This window comes from Hemiscyllium ocellatum, chromosome 14 (assembly GCF_020745735.1).
Source record: "Hemiscyllium ocellatum isolate sHemOce1 chromosome 14, sHemOce1.pat.X.cur, whole genome shotgun sequence".
Taxonomy (NCBI): domain Eukaryota; kingdom Metazoa; phylum Chordata; class Chondrichthyes; order Orectolobiformes; family Hemiscylliidae; genus Hemiscyllium; species Hemiscyllium ocellatum.
The window spans coordinates 39026236-39047467 of record NC_083414.1 but is presented as its reverse complement, the minus strand read 5'-3'; the positions used below and the strand labels follow the sequence as shown (position 1 = coordinate 39047467).

Genomic DNA, 21232 nt, shown 5'->3' with positions numbered 1-21232 from the left:
CAGACTGTAGCTTGAGACCATCCTCCTTATTATCAACAAAACCCCCAGTTTTAGGGTCATTTCAAAGTTACTAACTAAACTTTCTGCATTCACACACAAGTTGTTAATGTACATAACAAATAGCTACAGACCCAACACTGGTACACAACCATCCCCATCATCACTGCATCCAAGGCTTTGGTTGAAGAGCTGGAAAGTGGGATGAGAATAATTCGATGGTTGTTTGGACAGGCACAGTCTTTTTCTATGCTGTAACATCTATGATGGGAGTGAAGCTAAACTGATTAAGTATCCTGAAATTTGTAATAAGGCTCTGAAGTGTTATTTAGACACAAATCAAAACTAATTAATGCATACTAAGTGCAATAATTGTTGTTGCCTCTTCTAAGATTAATCTAGCCCTGTGATATGGCCTGGTAATAAGCTTGAAGTGAGCCTCTGTCCCTTTTAGAGAGGAAGTATTGCCTCAGAGAGCTGCCAGCCAATCAAATGGCAACTATTTTGTCTCACATGCTTTACAGGGAGCAATGACCACTGCTGGCGCTGCAGGCAGATTCAAGGAGAAGGAGCCTTGCAGCCTGGATTATGTCCAGGGCCTCATTAGACCCAGAAAGTGGAGGATAACCACAGGATTGACATGATGTTGGCGAGGGAGGGGTAACAGGGGGTTGAAGAATACCTTAGAAGTGAGGTCACTGATGGGCATAGGGTACCTGAACAGTAAGCACTGGCAATCCTTGTTCGCCATGATGACCGACATTTGATGCCAGCATTCCCTGCTATGGGAAAAATGCAATGGATTGATTCCTTCCGTGGCTGATTGGATCTAGTCCAGGATGCCAAAGGAGGCAAGGGAGAAGAATGTTGGAGCCTTCACAGAAATATTTGTATTCTCTTTAGCCACAGAGAAACTCCCACAAGATTGGAGAATAGCCAATGTGTTCCTTGTTTTAAGGACAACAGGAATAATCCTGGTATTTCTAGGCTGGTAACTCTTACATTAGTGGTAGGGAAATTTTTGGACAAGATTCTGAGGGACTGGATTTACTCGCATTTGGAGAAGAATGGACATATTAGGGAACGTTTGAGAACTTTGGGTTTATACTCTAAGGAATTTAGAAGGATGAGGTGGAATCTAATTGAAACACCCAGAAAACTGAATGGCCTGGACAAAGTAGATGTTGGGCAGATGTTTTCATTGGTAGGAGAGACTAGAACCCAAGGGCATAGCCTTAGAGTAAAGGGAAGACGTTTTTACAACAGAGATAAAGAGAAACTTCAGCCAGAGAGTGCTGAATATGTAGAATTCATTGCCGCCTAAGGCTGTGGAGGTCAGGTCATTGTGTATATTTAAGACTGAGAAAGATAGGATCTTGAGTATCAAGGGTAATGGGGAGAAAGCGAGAGAAAGGGGTTGGAAACGTTATCAGCCATGATTGAATGGTGGAGCAGACTTGATGGGCTGAATGGCCTAATTTCTGCTCCTATGTCTTATGGTCTTATGGATGGCGTGGCTTTATGCAGGGCAGCCATACCCCACAAACTTGACTGAGTTTTTTGAGTAAGTGACAAAAAGATTGATGAGAGTCAGGCAGTATGTGTTACTGACATGGACCTTTTTTTAGAATCCCTACAGTGTGGAAACTGTATGATATAGCAAGATATGGACCAGTTGGAATGGCATATGGAATTTAATCTAGACAAGTACGAGGTGATTTATTTTCGGGGGTCAAATGCAACAGCAAAGTATACAATAGATGGCAGCACCCTGAGGAATATGCAGAGGAATCTTGGGGTCCAAGTCCATAGCTCCCTGCAAATGGTAACACAAGTGGTTGGAGTTGGAAAGAAGGTTTATGGCATGCTAGCCTTTAGCAGTCGGGGCACAGAGTATAAAAGTTGGCAAGTCATGTTGCAGGTTATATAAGTTTAGTTAGCCACATTTGGAGTACTGTGTGCTGTTATGGTCATTACACCATAGGAATGATGTGGACAGAGTGCAAAGAGATTAACTACGATGTTACCTGGATGCGAGTGTATTAGCTATTAGGAGAGGTTGGGTGAACTTGGATTTCTTTTGCTTGTGCATTGGAGGCTGAAGGGCAGCCTGAAAGAAGTATATAAAATTATGAGCGCCATGAATAGTGTGAATAGTCGGAATCGGTTTCCCAGGGTGGAAATGTTGAATACCAGGAGGCATAGGTTTAAGATGAGAGGGCAAAAATTTAAAGAAAATGTATGAAGAAAGTTTTTTTTACACAGAGGTGCTAGGTGCCGAGAATGTACTGCCAGGGCAGGTGGTAGACGCAGAGATGATAACAATGCTTAAGAGGCACTTAGACAGATGCATAAACTAGCAAGGAGTAGATTGTGAGCAGGGAAATGGAATTAGTTCAGAATGGTATCATGATCACCAGTGACATGGTTGGCCAAAGGGCCTGTTCCTGTGCTGTACTGTTCTATACAGAGTCAGTAATTTTTTTTTTATTCATTCACAAGATGAGGGTGTTGCTGGCTGGGCCAGCATTTTTTGCCCACCTTTCATTATAAGGGTATAAGGTAAGGGTGGCAGATTGTCTTCCCTTAAGGACATTAGCGAATCAGATGGGTTTTTTTCCAATGATCGGCATCGTTTTATGGTCAAATGACTCTTAATTCCACATTTTTTTATGATTGTATCATTTGATATCTTTCCTGACTATCCACAGCTCCACCAATGTTTGTGTCACTACAAACTTACTAATGAGACAACCTATGTTTTGTTCAAAATCGCTTATACGTATATTGCTAACAACAGAAGTCCCACTACTGATCTTTGCAGAATGCTGTGAGTCACAGACCTCCAGTCAGAAAAATATCTTTCCACAGCCACCCTCTGAGTTCTATAACCAAGCTTATTTTATATCCAACTTGCAACCATGTGACTGCTGTGAAGAACCTTGTTAAATGCTTTGCTCAGCGATTGGCACTGCTACATCACAGCGTCGGGGTCCCAAGTTCGGTTCCAGCCTCGGGTGGCTATCTGAGTGGAGTTTTCATATTCTCTTCATATCTGCATGGGTTTACTTCAGGTGTTCAGATTTCCTCCCACAATCCAAAGATGTGCAGTTTAGGTGAATTAGTCAGGGGTAAATGTAGAGTAATAGGAAATGGGTTTGGATAGGGTACTCTTCGGACAGTCAGTGTGGACTTGTTGGGCTGAAGGGCCTGTTTCCACACTGTAGAGATTCTAAAAGAAAAATCCCACTTTTGAATTGAAATGTAAATTAAGAACTCAAAATGCCAGTAGTGTGACTCAAAGAGATATCTTGGAGCGGGTGGCTCTGGCAGCCTGTCCAATAAAGGCAGCCCCAATGTGAGGTGGGCAGTTCAATCAAGATAGGAGAATGAAAGCATCTCAGTGTGGAAGAAGCGTCTTAAAACTTTATAAAGCTTTAATAATAGTGTGAACATGCTATCATTGTGTCATTTTTGAACAAAGGGGTTATTATTTACCATGTTTGACTATGATGTTTGACTTTTGACTACATCAAATGTAGTCAGATCATCATTATAAGTTACAGGCTCTTCTACGGAGCATAAATATGCAAAGTTAAATTAGTCAAATGTTCTATTAGAGAAGAAATCTGCCTAAAATAATGAACACGTGTTTGGGAGAGAAAAATTACACTGCTATTATCAAGTACGGAGTCACACAACATTAAAATATGCTGATCTACTTAGTGTGGACCTTATATTTGTCACAACATTATTTACTGAAACACAATTCCAGCCACTGATGTTTCAAAATTAACATCCTTACAAGCTACAAAAATACTAAGTTGCTTCATTTTTTGACCAGCATCTGCGGAAGCAGGAGAATAGCTACGAGGACAATTGAGCAACTGGTTGTTTCCAGTTTGTTATTGCACACAACACAGTCATTTATATTAGGGCAAGGACACCTTTTTCACTGGTCTTAGAATAAACTGTATAAGAAGTACTATTAAAACAACAAAAAAGCACTTCTGTTACACGCACAATAGCATGAACAACAAGAAATTAATAATATTACATTTCACAGCATGCCACCAGATATAAAATGCATTTCACTGTTAGAAATGTTCAGACTGGAGCCAAATTAATCTCCAAAGTAAAGATTCAAAAGCTACAGAAATGAGCAATCTTCTACAGGGAGGACTTTTTCATAATCTCTATCACAATAGTAGTCCTTTGCCTATCATTCTGTCAAAGTTGCTCTTACCTGAATAAGCCCAGTATGGATCCCCAGATTCTCTTCGTCTTCGTATATGAATGACATTTTCAAACTCATTCTCCTGCAGTGATCCAACATGATCTTCTGTCAAAGCTAGGAAAAGTAAATGGAAAACAAAATATGGATTATCCAACTGGAGTAGACTGAGTTTATTTTGTAAATTTTCCACATAACATACTCACAATGAGTAAAAACAATTAATGCATTTGTGTTAAATTCATGATAGCCAGCTGGTGAAATATCAATTCAGAGCTAATCTTCATTCAGTGTAGATTATACACACAGTGAAATATTGCAAATATATACCTTCTAAATGAACCCTCAACCCAGTGTCAGTCATAACTGTCTTTTCATACATGCCTAAATAACAAACCAATTTCTTTCAACTGTAAATAGTTATCCATAATTGATATACATTTTCTTTTATCTCTACCCATCTCAGAGTTATTCAGGACTTTTGCAGTTTTGATCTTCAAATTAATTCTGATTTAATTCAGCTTATGTCTACGTAAATAGGATGGAAGCAGAATCATGTATAAAAGATATGATAAAAGACTTTTAAAATACTATAATACTATAAAATCTCTGAGAAGTAGATGTACTAAAGTATAACTTAGTCAAAGAAAAATATTAAGTCATCAGGAAAACATAATACCAAATCCTAATATGTATGAATTTGGAAGAAATTTTCAAAACAGAAGCAAATTAGAAAATTCATTTTCTTGGATTTGCTCAGAGCTTGCTTTGCGTTGTCAATCATAGTTACTCAACTGACAGTTCTCAGATGACATGGCAAATTGCTCAATTATCTAGAATATGCATGTTAATTTTGAATTACTCATGTTTTGAGTTTTTGTTTTCTTATATTCTATCATACATAGTCTGTGTCTTTTCTGAGGAATTACCACATTTGAAATTAAGAGTGCTGGAAAAGCAGAGCAGGTCAGGCAGCATCCAAGGAACAGGAAATTCGATGTTTCAGGCATAAGCCTTTCATCAGGAATCTAATGAAGGGCTTATGCCCGAAACGTCGAATTTCCTATTCCTTGGATGCTGCCTGACCTGCTGCGCTTTTCCAGCAACACATTTTCAGCTCTGATCTCCAGCATCTGCAGACCTCTCTTTCTCCTCCTTGAAATTAAGATTGCCAATACTCCAGAACTGTCAATGAGACTCAAAGATTTAAAAGTTAAACAGGTCCAAACAACCTCAGAGAAATATCATACAGATATAAAAGAACAAATCTTTTGAATTTAACAGTTGTAAAAAAAAACATTAGAAATAGAGACAGAAAAAAACTGTTTGACAAAGGTGCAAGTTGTGTATTGAAACTTCCAGGAAAACATCTGAAAAGAGTTCAGAACCTTCAAATCAGCCAATTCTGCAAACAATTAACTGTGAGAAAATATTTTCTATTAATCTGTACCTGGTCTGTTCAGACAGTAACAAGTAGTACAATGGACTAAAAATAAATAGACAGGATAATGTTTGCTACTACAATATCTAAAATATTTTGAGATCATTGCGGCATCAGTTTTGCTCTTCAGTTGGAGCTATCAAATCCCATTTCACAATGTTTTTACAATCATATGAATTTTTACTTTCTCAGGACTTGACTAATATTCTACTAAGATATTGCTTTATTTTATATTATTTTTAAATATTGATATGTCCCATATTTCTAAAGTGGCTAGAATCCCCAGAAATATGCAGGTCAGTTGCAATGCAGTGAAAAAAAGGAGCAGGATAACGATAATCCAATGGTGATTCCTATTCCTCAGAATATTTCGGCCATAGCCTTTAGTGTCAGCTGTGGCTAAAAGGAGCACTTTTATCTCCAAGTCAGAGGTTTGAGGCTCACTGCAGAATTTTGAAAACAAAATCTAGGCCAAGACTCCAGTGCAGTGTTGAGAGAGTGCTGCAAGATTAGAGATGTCGTGTTTGACTGAGATTCCATCTGCCTTCTCGCGTGCATGTAATAAGAATCCATGGCATTACTTTCAAACAAGAGTGTTCTCTCCTGTGTCCTGACCAATATTTATCCCAAAAACAGATAGCTCATTTCTGTGTGAGAGTTGATAGTTTGCAGACTGGCAGTTGTTTTTCTGACAGAACAGTGACAATACTTCAATTGGCTTTAAAGCACTTTGAGGCATTCAGAGGTTTCATGAAAGATACCAGATCAATGTAAGTCTTTTTTGTTGTTTTTTACTCTATCCTTTCCATGAATTATCTTTTTTCCTATATCCTAGGCAAGCCTGGCATACCTGATGGCAGGAGGAACATTTTATCAATAAGGGACTCTGGGATGAAAGGGTAAAAATGATGAAATTCAAATTAATTCCCCATATAATATGTAAGATAATGATTAAGACCAGTAGGCATTCCTTATTGGTCTTAATATTCTTGCCAGAGGGGCCAGCATGTACAGAGTACGAAGTGGGTCAGTAGGGAACAGAACAAGTCAGGAAACAGGCATAACCTATATTAAACATTTGGGGGATGCAGAAGTTAGAGGTAAAATTCCAAACTTTTGGAGCCTTCTTGTGGTTGCATCTAAAGGACACCCCAGAACCAATGATGAAGGACTGCCAAAATTACAGAGTAATTAATAAATATATTGAAAAAGGGGCATAGGTTACAAAAATATGATTCAGCAGAGGTTGGCCATTCAGACCTTCAAGTCTGTTCCACCAATGAATAAGATGTGTTCCAAATTCCAAATTCTCATCTGTCCGATAATCTAACAAAAACTTATCAACCTCCATCTTGAAAATATTCAATTATCCCTCCCTCATAGTCTTCTGAGGCAAAGAGTTCCAAAGTCATACTACACTCAGAGAAAATTAATTCCCCTCATCTCTATACTAAAAATGCAATACCAATTTTTCTGAACTGTGCTCCTCAGTTCTGGGCCCACAACAGTAAAAATTCCTTTCACGTCCACATTGTCAAGATCATTCAAACATAATGAACTTCAACCAAATCATCCCTCACTTTAATAATCTCCAATGAAAACAAGCCAACCTGTCCAAATTTTCCTCGTAAGATGAATCACTCATTCAACATATCAATCTAGTAAGCCTTCTTCCAGCTATCTCCAAGTGTCACATCCTTTCTTAAGTATGGAAAGTAAAACAGTACGTATTTGAGATGTGTTCTAAACAATGCACTGTAAAGTTAACAAATACCTTCCTACTTTTACATTCAATTTCTCATTATGAAGAATCGCATTCCATTAGCTTTATTAACACTTGCACTACATACATATTAATGCTTTGAATTGTGACTCAGGCATTAGGTAGCCTAGATCCTCTAACCCCATCCCCAGCCATTTATCTCTCCATCCCCCCGAGGCTTCGAGCCTCATTCCTGATGAAGGGCTCCTGCCCGAAACATCAATTTTCCTGCTCCTCGGATGCTGCCTGACCTGCTACGCACTTCCAGCAACACTCTAATCTTGACCATACCTATATCCATCTACATTCTTGTTACATCACTTACACAATATGCTTTCCTATTTATCTGTGTTTCATCAGCAAATTTAGTTATCATGCACTCATTCCTCTCACCTAATAATTGACATCAATTCTAAAAAATTGAGAACCCAGCACAGGACAATGCCAATCCTGAAAAGGATCCAATTATATATACTCTTTGATTTCTACTTTCTAAACAATGTTTTATCCAAGCTCGTACACAATCTCAAACCATGAACTCCTACTTCACACAATAATCTTTTATATAAAATCTTTTTCAAAGCCTTCTGGAAATCCAAGTACTGGACATCAAGGGTTTTCCTTTATCCACAGCACATGTTAAAAGCATTCAACAAGTTCACTTTCATAAAACCATGCTGATTCTTCCTGATTATCAGGGGTTTTTCAATTGCCCAGTTATCATTTCATTAACATGAGTTCAGTTTTGGAAATTAACAGTAATGTAGCTATCACCTCAGAATCCATCTCTTTTAAAATCATAGGATGGAGTTCACCAAAACTCGGAGACTTATCAACCGGTGTTTCCATCATTTTGAGTTGTTGCATTTTCTTAGCGATTATAATTTCATCAAGTTCTTCTCTTGCTTCAATCACCTGAATTACTGGTATTACTGGAATATTTTTTCTATCCTTTACAGTGGAGACAGAAGCTAAATATTAATTCATTATTTGCATAATTTCTTTGTTATATATTATTAACATATCTTCCTCACACTCTAGTGGACCAACACTCACTTTATTTATTCCTTTTCTTTTTTGGATACCTAGAGAAACTCTTACGATCTGATTCTACATTTTTTTTAGCTGGGTTCCTCTCATGCTGCAATTTACTTGTCCTGATTAATTTTTAATCATTCTCTGCTGTGCTTTGTATTTGGATCAGTCATCTGACCTGCCATTCATCTTTGCGCAATTATATTTTTTTTTTATAATTACGTTTAATGCATTGATTTCTTTTTCTTTAGTTAACCACAGATTTAGGATTTTCACCTTGGAATTTTCTTTATAGTTGGAATATACTTACTCTGAACATTCTGAAAAGTCCCTTTTAATTGTCTGTCACTGTTTCTCTATTCATCTATCGCCTAATGTAATATTCTAGTTCACTTCAGTTTGCCCAACTTCCATGCCCACATAGTTGCCTATATTTAAGTTCAAAATAATAGTCTTAGGCCCATTCTTCTTCTTTTCCAACTGAACGTATAATTCAATCAGACTATAATTGCTGGTATTGAAAGGTTCCTTTTCTCTGATGTCATTAATTAATCTCATCGCATGATCCAATTACCAAATTTGGTATAGGCTGCTCTCTGGTCAGTTCCAGAATGCACTGCTTTAAGAGACTTATCTCAAAATTATTCTATGAACTCCTTATCAAGGTACCTATTAACAATCTTTTTAACTTTTTCGCAAGTACTCAATATTTTTTCTTGTATGCTTCCTCTTACATCATGGTTACTGTTTGGGAATCTGGATATACAATGACTTTTTCCCCTATTTCCCTCCTGTCCAGCCAAATCAATGCTACATCGTGATCTCTTGAATCAAGGTCATCACTGACGATTGCACCAATACCACTTCTTTGATTAGAAATGCTAATTCTTCAACTTTATTACGTCCATTGGCATCTTAGGGTATGCTTAAGCACCTAGTTAAATAACAATATTAAAATATGTAAATTTTAGATATCAAAATAAATTGGAAAATGGGTAAAACAGTTTGTGAAGGAAAAAGGTACCAGGAAAATGTATTGAAAAATTAACATTTAAATATGTATAGAAGAAAGGAAAGGGGAAGGAGAAGCACACTCAGAGGAAGTATGGGTAAAACGACTTTTAATGTGATTAAATTAAAGACTGAGATTATTAGATATCTTAAACAATATTAGAATGAATAACAAAATACATAAGACAAAATCCTTTCAAAATTGTAAGAGGCTGGCAAAAAAAAAGGCCTTCCAACAAACTGATGCATAAAGAATGATGCTATTAGACCTGCTGAAGGAAATATCTGTTTTTGTGAAATGTCTAGTTGATCCTTTGATGACATTTTGAAGAAGTTGGATTTGGTCTCAAAATGAATAGATCAAGTTTAATTCTCATGAGTGGGGATGTTCAGGGGAATGACAGGAAGAAAGGAAGAAACATGGAAAATTGAAACGGAATAGGCCATTTAGCCCTTTGAGCCTGATCTGCAATTCAATATGATCATAACTAATCATTTGACCTGTTTTCTCTCTATCCCTCTTGATCCTTTTATAGTTAACATTCAAATGTTTTGAATTCCACGGGCTCACCACGCTCTGGGTGAAAATATTTCTCACCTCAGTACTAAAAGCCCTTCCCCACATTCTTAGACTGTGACTCCAGATCTAGACTCCAGTCATCAGGAGCATCTTTCCTGCATTTGCTCTGTTTAATCCTGTTAGAATTGTATAGGTTTCTTTGAAATTCCCCTGCGTTTTTCAAAACTCCAGTGAATATAATCCTAACTATTCAAATCTCCTTTCATATGCCAATACTGTCATTCCAGAAATCAGAATGGTAAATCTTTGTTGTACTCCTTCCATAAACAGAACATTCTTCCTCAGATGAGGAGACAAAAACTGCACACAATACAGTACGGTCTTATTAAGGCCCTGTACAATTACAGCAAGACATCCCTGATCCTGTACTCAAATCCTCTTGCTACGATCGCCAACATACCATTTGCCTTTCTCACTGTCTGCTGCACCTGCATGCTTACTTTCAACGACTAGTATACAAGGATACCTAGGTCTCATTGCATCTCCCCATTTTGCAATCTTTCACTATTCAAATAATAATCTACCTTCCTGTTTTTGCTCCCAAAATAGATAACCTCGCATATATTCACATTATACTTCATTTGTTGTGCATTTACCCATTCACTCACATTGTCCAAATCCACAATGAGTATCTCTGCATCCTGCTCACAATTCATCCTCCCGCCTAGCCTTGTGTCATCTGCAAACCTGGAGATAATACATTTAGTTCCCTCATTTAAATTATTAATATTGATTGTGAATAGCTGGGTCCAAACACAGATTCATGTAACACCCACTCGTCACTGGCTGCCATTCAGAAAATGAAATGTTTATTCCTATTCTTTGTTTCCTGTCTGCCAACTAGTTCTCTCTCTACGTCAGTGCACTACCCCAATTCCAAGTACTTTAATTTTTCATGTTAATCTCTTTTATGCGAGCTTATCAATTAAGTATTGCATTTAGTTTCAGGGTCCACTGCTATAAAGGTAAATGATACAGATCGGCCAGCATTCCTTTTCCTTAACTCACAGGTGTCAACTGCAAAGTACTTGTTATAGTCAAGATCAAGTCTGAACAATGCTTTGACAGCTAACACTGAAGATTGGATGGCCATTTATCTTATCAAACTGATAATATTGACATTGAGAGATTTACATTCTTTCCCTGGTAATTTCTAAAGTTATTTTTACACATCTCATTGTCACTACAGTATACATTTTTGTACAATGCATAGCGAGTGAATGAGTATGAACCATAGTTTGTCTGCATGGGGAGGGGGAAATTATGGCTTATCACGGAGGTTAGAGGGGTTATTTGGAGGACATACTTTAGCAAGGAAACATGAGCGATCATGGGAGTGAGCGACAGCATTAGATGGCATAGATAGGGCAATGGGGGTGGGGTGGATGTTGGATGAGATGCAAAGGCTGGGGGGCCCTTTTGTTCTGGTTTGATGTCCTACAACATCAAGGCAGGCATTTTAAACAGCCTGCCTGAGACTGAACCAAACATTTTCCTGATGCCTACTAGCCACCTCAAGGATGAACATCTACATCTTAGACTTATATCAATGTTCTTTTTTCTAGATCCATCATTAACTGAAAGCTGTTTTGATGCCCTCTGTCATCTCTGATCCCCTCCCCACCTAGCGCCAAACTCTAATTACCTGATGCCTGGAGGATGAACGCCTCATCTGCCGCCTTGGGACCTTCCAACCACATGAGATCAATGTGGATTTCAGTTTCCTCATTTCCCTTCCACTCCATCTTACCCCAGATCCAACCTTCCAACTTGGCACTGCCCTCATGACCTGTCCTACCTGTCCAACTTTCATCCCACCGATGTGCTCCACCCTCCTCTCCGCCCTATTACATTACCTCCACTTTCATCTATCTATTGCACTCTCAGCTACCTTCCACTAGCTCCACCCCTATATATATGTTGGGGCGTTTGGTTAATGTTGATGGGGAGAGGTGGTTACCTTATTCTATTTTACTTCTGTTTTTAGGAGCGGGGTTGTTTTTCTTTCCCCTGTTATTTTGTGGTATTATATTTAAGTATTACATGTTGAGATTGTAATCTTATAGTTATATATGGTATTAATATCCCCAAATATATTTAGATGTGGGTGTGGGTGGGGGTGGGGTGTTCACTGTTAACTCTAGCTTTATATTATATTTGTAAGTAGATTAAATATCAGAGGGAGCATCTGGAGCTTTGTGAAAGTTAGGATGATTGGTACGCAAGGCCATGATAGAAACTGGATAGAATACAGTTTTGAAAGCAGAGCATTGCAAGTGAGAAGGCTGAGCTCAGGGTTGGGTATGGATCAAGTTTATGAACTTCCTGTTGCTTCATGAGGTGGCAGCCAGGAAGACTGTTTGAATTTAATTCAGAGCTATGGGTTCATGCCAGATTTCTATTGTTCACCAATTCAGACATTGGAAATGGATATTGTGCCAGCTTCCTCAAATTCTAAGTCATTTTACAACTCCTGGCAATCTCATGTCCCATGACAACGTGATGTTTTCCTTTCTTGGACAAGCATTTTGTTCTACATTGTGTGTCTCGATCTTTATCTTTTTAATTTTCCCACCCTTATTAATCTAGTGAGTTGCATCAGCGGATGGATATTGAAACAGTGGATTCAGTCAGCTAGGCAAATCAGTATACGATAGGAAAATATATATATATATATACATACACACACAGGGGGAAAGATAAGAAAAGATGAAGGGATGTAAACCAAAATAATGGGAAAGGCAGACCAGCGTCCACAATCTCTTACAGTTTATTTAAGAGAGTCCAAGAATTCCTTAGCCTTCTCCGGTGATCCGAAGTTATATATGGATCCTTCGTGGCTAAGGCGTAGTGTCGCTGGATATCGTAAGGAGTACTGGATATTTAAGTCCCTTAAACGCTTCTTCGCCTCATCGAATGCCTTCCTCTTTCGGACCAAAGCTGGGGAGAAGTCCTGGAACAGCATGATCCTGGATCCTTTGTGGGTCATAGCTTGGGGATCTTTTCCCAGATTTCTTGAGGCTTCCAGGAGCATCTGCCTCTCCCTATAGCTCTGCAGCTGGAACAGGACCGGGCGTGGGCGCTGGGTTGAGCCGGGCCCACGTACTGTGACCCGGTAGGCCCATTCTACCCTTACCTGGCCTGATCCAGCAGGCAGATTTAAAAGTTGTGGCAGCCAATGCTCTAAGAATGCTGTAAGCTGGCCTCCCTCTTCCTGCTCGGGCAGGCCCAACAACCGAATATTTTTTCTACGACATCGATTTTCGAGGTCATCAATGTGGTTTTCTAGGTTCTGGACTCGATTCTCGAGAAAACAGATGTGGTTGGCTGCCGATTTTATTGCAGTCTCTGAGGCTGCGGCCTTCGACTCCACCTCTCTGACTCGGCACCCCAATTCCTGAATGTCTCTGCCCTGCTTCTGCAGCTCGGCTGATAGTGCTTCTCTGCTCTGCCGAGACTCATCGATAAAAGCATCAATCTTCGCCTCCCACCTGGCAAACATCTCCTCAAAGCTCATCTTCATTGGTAAATCTCCTGAAATAGCTGAAGACACCTTTGTTGCAGCTGAAGAGGGAGAGGGTGGGGGAGGGGTCCCTGCTTTCTTAGAGCCGCCTGTTCCCTTCCCTTTACTCATTTTCCAGCTAGTATTAGACTATTTAAATGTACTAATAGGTAACTATTTAAGGTTAACAACTATTATAAATGGTTTAGTGAGTGTGGTGGGGGTGGGTGATCCACTTTGCCCAAGTTTTGGGTAGAGCACTGTGGACTCAGTCTTGCTGGGTCGCCGCCATCTTGGATCCCCCCATAAGGGGTGTCTTGATGGATGATTGTCTGGAAATAGTAGGCTAAATAAATAGTATGGATTGCAAGAATTCTGAAAGCTGCTTTAAATCAAATTGCTGAAGTTGGCAATGGGCATAAACCTTGCAAAAATGTACATTTAGGATTGCTATCAGTTAAATGAAAGAAATAACCCTAGAAACATTTAAGTGAAAAAAATATAATATAGCAACAGAGGAGAGATTGTGGGTGACTTTGTTCATCTTACATTAAAAAAAATCCAAAGTTAACTATGTTTTCTCTTTTCCAAAAGTAGTAACCATAGAATGGTCTGCTGCTGATGCAAGTACTATCATCCTGGTATAAACCAAGCAAGTATTTATGTTGGTGTCACTATATATTATAATTGATGAAATAAAATGATCATTCTATCAATTCTGATAATTTTAATTCTTTGTGAAAAGAATCTCTATGTTCAAAAGTAAACAGAGCTAGTCACAAAAAAAAGGCAAACATCTTTCAACTACAATGCAAGATTCTTAAATTAATTGATATATAACAACTGTGTAAGCTAGTTTATTTGCATCATGGTCTACATCAGAGTACGATGGTCACTAGCCTGAATTTTAACTTTACTCATGTTCAGAGAACGGGACCGCAGGCGGGGTAAAGGGCTGGGCAGTGAAGGATACACCCCAAACAATTTTCAGTGCAAGGCCTGGGTTGTTCTCTGAACACTATCTCCCACCTGAAATCAATGGGAGTAATATCATTGTAACAAAACAGAAATTGGAATTAACACAGTTTGACATCACCGGAGTCTGAAGCAAACAGTCCCCAATAAGATCTCTTATTTTGGCGCTAGAGTCCAGGCTGATCATTCTTTTTCAACATTACATTTCCTGGAGAATGCTTTCAGAATTGGGTGTACTTTGCATGGTTTTGGATGACCTGGGAAGGAGACTTATATGTAGTTTACTTTCAGGTTAAACAAAAGCCTGTCCCACGTACACGATAATATTCATTCAGATAAATTTCAAATAGTTCTGTAGATGGAAGTTGTGAATTTCTCAGCAATACCAAGTGTATAGACAGCTCCCTTTAAAAGATTTACAAGAATTATATGGATACCCATTGGAGCATAATTCATCTTCAATTGTGAAAAGTACACAAGTTCTTTAGTCCTCCAAGATCACAGCAAATATAAATTTCCAATTTTATTTGCTAAACCATGTAACCTTCAAATACTTATGTCATAAATATGATTTTTGCATTTATATTAGTAACATTCTCATTTTTAAAAAAAAAGATTCTAATACAAGCTGAACCAGTACCAAACCTGCTAACCAAAACCTCTACAAATGACTTAGAATAATTAAACGAGTTTAGCTATATGCTATGGCAGCATATTTTTGCTGTTTTGATCGACAGATATTGCAGCAGATGGTTAAGATAGGTGCAAGAACCAACACTGATTATAGTGGTTATTAACATTGAAACTGTTGAAATGAATTATACACAATCAATCCAATTGAAACCACTTCTGTGAACTTTGCTCTACCTTATAATGTCTGGAACTTCATTTAATTTGCATCCATTTGGACCTTGCCCTTCTCACTATAAAAAATGAATTGCTCCTAAACATTACTTGTGACAAAGACGGCTTGTGACGAATTTGTCACCTTACCACATTCATTAAACTTACATTGAGGATTGTCTGTAATGACAAATTATGAAAAAAAATTACTACAGTTCATAATTCATTTACCAGAAAATTCTCTTATAAAGAAAGTTAATTATAACAGCAAAAAGATTAGATTTTCAGTTGCAGTAGTACTTTATTGTAAAATAACTGTCAACATCTGCAAAGTACTTACAATCATACACAGACTTAAATTTGCAACAAAAACAAGAATAATTTCAGAAACATTCATCAGGACTGAGGCTGGGAACCTCCGGGTTGGCAAGATAAAATTTTAATCTCTCCACCCTGGAGGCCCCCAGTCTCATTCCTGGTGAAGGGCTCCTGCCTTAAACGTTGATTTTCCTGCTGCTCGGATGCTGCTTGACCTGCTGTGCTTTTCCAGCACCACTCTAATCTTGACTCTGATCTCTAGCATCTGCAGTCCTCACTTTTGCCTAGTGTCAGACAGAGCAGAGAAAGTCTTGCAGAAATGCTATATGGTGACAGAACCAAAGATTTATTTTGTACAAGAACAGGAATAGCTACCTTAGCATTTAAGCCTGACCTGCCATTCATTTAGGTCATGTTAAGTAACTCAATATAATTTTAATTTATCAACCCAAAAATGATAATCTCTTGTTGCTTGAAACCATGGTGAATCTATTATTTAGAAGTGAAAATGTAAATTGGCCCAGGATCTAGACCCTTTGGAATGGAATTCTATTTTCCACTACCTATCCTTATGATAGGAGTACATAAGATGACGTGGCAAAGGTACTCTTGATAATCACTGGACCCAAAACATTAACTCTGATTTTTCTCCACAGCTGCTGCCAGACCTGAGGTTTTCCAGCAATTCTGGTTTTTGTTTCTGATTTTCAACATCTGCAGTCCTTACAATTTTTACTCTTGCATGATATTGGGTACAAGTATTGTGTTGCAGTTGAGGTTTAGGATCAGGGTGCAAAACCATGCACATCTATGATAAACTGATATGAAAACAAACTCTTTATTCAACATGAACATCTGTGAAATGGGTATATATGTCAGCCATCTAACAGTGATCAGGCTTGATGATATCCTCTAGGACATATTGCAGCAGTCATGTCTTGCATATAAAGTTACAAAGCATACCATTTATGACAAATACTGTCTTACTATGACAAATATTTGTTTTGATTGTTCTTTGGTTTAAAGCTTTTCGCAATGCTCAAGGACCTGTGAGTAAGTAAAGCACCTGGCACCCCTTATCATCCATTGGAATTGTTCTGTTGCTTCTGTTGCTGTACAGTTGAGCCACTGGACTGAAAAAGCATAAATAAATGAATATCTAAAGCCACCAGCATGCCACATGCGAGAAGTTATGTCTGTTATGACATAAGCAGCATATTCAGGGAGTGATTGACCTCTGTGGTTTACATTTGGGTCATGTAGTGGCACATGAGTGGAAGCAATAGTCCCAATAGCTTTTGGAAGTCTGGAAAATGTGTACATTGAGCGGCCCTGGTGACTTGCCATATAACAGAGGATGTAGCAAATCTGCTAATTTGTCAAAAATCTGATATAGTTTCATAATCCTGTTAAAATCTGTTCTCAAACCGTCAACCAAAGCTCTATTTGCTTTGGGCCCGAGCGAGATATTTCCCAACTGCACCTACTCTTCAAATCCGAACAAATGGACCAATGTTCCTCAAGGCAGACTTGGAAATTGTATCAGACTATATGAATACCATAACTTAAGGTTTCATGCTGCCTAATAAAATTGATTTCCTTTGGAACCTTTGCTCCTTTTCTGACGACAACAACTGTTAAGTCATCCATAATCCTTTCTCCAAAGAGTTAAGACATGAAAAGTTTGTGAAGAATGGATACACAATTATGGGCAATAGAATAATTAAATGATCATTATTATAGAATATATAATTGAAGAATCATTATTATGTTTAACAAAAATCCATTGGCAAGTTAGAACAAATTTCTTTTTCCAAACTAAAGGATGAGAAAGTGTGACTTGCTACCACGGAGAGTGGTAGCAGTAAATAATATAGATTTATTTAAGTCGCATTGACAGGTAAATGAAGGATAAGGAGTACAAGGTTGTGACAGATTAAATAAAAAAGAAAAGTAAAACCTTCCATATTAACTGATTGCACAAAGAGAAGGAGACATAGATTTAAGATGGAGAAAGAAATAGACAGTTAAAATAAGGAAAGATGGGAGGAGGCTAAAGCAAAAATGGACTGTTTATGAGATCATATACCATCAGATACCCATTGGGAAGCTTACTGTGCAGTCTTCATATCCTGGCTCAGTTAATCTTGAAATGGAATACTTAAGTGAGAAAAGGGATTGTGAATCAGAGCAGGAAAATATATTGAGGTACTACTATTCAATCTATAGCCTATTCAAGATTCCCTCTGAAAAAGTACTCCTGCCTTAATGAACAGGCCCTTGCAAACAGTCCCTGTTAAACACTTTCAAGGTAGGGTAGAAACTTTGAAGTTCCCGAAATAATGTTGTGACATTCTATCTTTTAATTTTTCACATTACAGGCACTTCAAGTAGCCTGAAATTGAACAAAAAAAATGCTTGGATTCTTCAAAAGGTGTACTCACCTAAATAAACCAAGTCAAAAGTCCTTGGCCCAAAAAGTTATTAATGCCCGCTCCTAACCTAAGGATTTGAGTGCAATAACAGTGCATGTTCTATAAGATGATTAGTTTGCTGTCACCACTGCCTAAGGCTCTACTTGCATCTTCATGTGGGGGATTAATGTGGCAAGCAACAAGAGCGCATAGATTTCATTGGAAACAGCCAACTCTTTGACTATGAATAGTGACCCTGGGGCATATTTTACTTCTAGGGTGTTGAATGACTGATGATCATTTTGAAAAACGTCAGCATTCATGTCAGCAGTGTGCAACCACAAACCTTCATCTCATCCTTCCTTCCTCCCACAACTATGACAAAGCGATATCAGTGTTCTCAGTAACTTCCACAGTGGCATTGGTTCAATATCTAAACATTGCAAACTACATCACCATTAAACAGTCTGAGCTCTTCAGCATAAGAGGAAAAATAATGCAAGGAAAAGACAAACTGGAAGAAATGCAATCAAGTTTCATTTTTAATCATAAACACCAGAGTTCAGAATGATTTTCATTTTCATTGTACAGATATTTCTTGGTATATTCAAGAAGAGAAGCCAGAGATGGTTCAACTTGCCAGAGATATAAAAATTAGAAAGGAAGTTACAAAGCACTGAAGTACTGTTTTTGAAATCTGGGTCTTGCAAACTGTTAAATAAAAAATTCAAATCAGAGCTTTGCTATGATCAATGTCAAATTCCCAAGCTATTATATTTTTGCAGACAAAACTGATAAAACCAGATAAAACTGAAAGCCCTGCAGCTGCTGGAAATCAGAAACAAAAATGGAACTTGCGAGAACAGCTCAGCAGTCTTTGCAGCATCTGAGGAGAAATGTGAGTTAATGTTTCAGGTCTAATGCCCCTTCTTCAGAATTTTCCTTAGTTCTGAGGAAAGGGAACTAGACTCAAAACATTAACCCTGATTTCTCTCGACAGATGCTGCAAGCCCTGCTGAGCTTTTCCAGCATGTTCCGGTTTTGTTTCCCATTTCCAGCAGCTGCAGTGCTTTTGCTTTTATTTAGTATTTAACTCATTGTCATATCTCTTCCAACCATGCCTATCTTAAAGAAGTTCTGCTCCTATCTCCGACAGGATTTCAGTTCTGAGCAAGTGTCACTGGACCCAAAACGTTATTTATAAACTTCTCTCCACTGATGCTGCATGACTTAGAGTCATAGAGATATACAGCACGGAAACAGACCCTTCAGTCCAACTCGTCCATGCCGATCAGATATTCCAACCCAATCTAGTCCCACCTGCCAGCATCGGGCACAAAACCCTCCAAACCGATCTTATTCATATATCCATTCAAAGGCCTTTTCAATGTTGCAATTGTACTAGCCTCCAACACTTCATTCCATATACGTACCACCCTCTAAATGAAAAAGTTGCCCCTTAGGTCTCTCATATCTTTCTCCTCTCACCTTCAACCTCTAGTTCTGGACTCTCCCCACCCCAGGGAAAAAAGTTTGTCTATTTATCCTATCCATGCCTCTCATGCTTTTATAAATATCTCTAAGGTCACCCCTCAGCCTCCAACACTCCAGGAAAAACAACCCTAGCCTATCAACCTTTCCTTATAGCTCAAATCCTCCAACCCTGACAATATCCTTGTAAATCTTTTATGAACCCTTTCAAGTTTCACAACATAATTGCATGCATTATTTCAACAGTGGCCTAACCAATATCCTGTACAACCACAACATGACCTCCCAATTCAATACTCTGACCAATAAAGGAAAGCATACCAAACGCCTTCGTCACTTTCCTAACTACCTGCAACTCCATTTTCAAGGAGCTATGAACCTGCACTCCATGGTCTCTTTCTTCAGCAACAGTCCCGAGTACCTTACCATTAAAGTGTACAAGTCCTGTTAAGGTTTGCTTTCCTAAAATGCTGCACCTCACATTTATCTCAATTAAACTCCATCTGCCACTTCTCAGCCCATTGGCCCATCTGATCAAGATCCTGTTGTAATCGGAGGTAACCTTCTTTGCTGTCCACTACATCTCCAATTTTGCTGTCATCAGCAAACTTTCTAACTATACCTCTTATGCTCACATCCAACTTGTTGAACATTTCCAGCAATTTCTGTTTGTGAACAATACCAGACATGTTTTTGGGTTTAAGGTGCACAATGTTTAAGTTTTGCAAACAAACAACACAGAAATAGGGAGAGTGGTTCACTGAAGGTGAATTATTTTCTTCACTCATGGGTTAGATGTGGTGCTGGCTGGGCCAGTCTTTATTGCCCATCTCTAGTTGCCCTGGAGAAGGTGGTGGTGACCTGTCTTCTCAAATTGCTGCAGTTCATGTGCTATAGGTAGACCAACAATGCTGTTAGGGAGGGAGTTCCTGGATTTTGACCCAGCAACAGTTATGGAATATTAACAGATTTCCAAATCAGGTAAGTGAGTGTCTCAGAAGGCAACTTGCAATTTTGGTGTTCCATTGTGTCCACTGCCCTAATTGTTTTAGATGGAAGGTGCTTCCTAAGGATCTTTTGAGAATTTCTTGTGTATTATGTAGATGGTACATATTGTTATTACTAAGCATGAGAGGTCGAGAGAGTGAATGTTTTTGAATGCGGTGCCAACAAAGCAGGCTGCTTTGTCCAGGATGGTGTTACCTCTTCAGTGTTGTTCGAGTTGTATTCATCCAGACAAGTGGGGATTACTCTACAATACTCCTGACTTGTGCCTTGTGGAGTGAAAACTTTGGAGTCAGGAAGTGAGTCACATGCTGTAGAGTTCTAACTTCTGACCTGCTTTTGTAGCCACAACACTTACATGACTAATCCAGCTCAGGTTCTGCTCACTGCTAAACACCAGGATGTTGACAGTTGGGGGGGGGGGGGGTACTGGTATTCAGCGATGCTGATGCCACTCAATGTCAAGGGGCAGTGTTTAGATTGCCTCTTATTGGAGATGGTCATTGTCTTGCATTTGGATGGCATAGATGTCATTTGCACTTTTCAGCCCAGACCTGAATATTTATTGCCCAGCATTTATTACCCATCTCTAATTTCCCTGGAGATGGTGGTGGTGAGTTATCT

At 38.6% G+C, this 21232-nt stretch overlaps 1 protein-coding gene across 2 annotated transcripts in view; it reads right to left on the bottom strand.

Annotated features, from left to right (window-relative positions):
- Positions 1–21232, bottom strand: part of LOC132822357 (receptor-type tyrosine-protein phosphatase gamma-like) — a 695764-nt gene that overhangs the window by 622611 nt on the left and 51921 nt on the right. For both annotated transcript variants that reach the window (XM_060835658.1, XM_060835659.1), the window contains exon 2: positions 4244–4348. In XM_060835658.1, coding sequence (XP_060691641.1) covers positions 4244–4348 — 105 coding nt within the window. The remainder of the gene's footprint in view (positions 1–4243; positions 4349–21232) is intronic.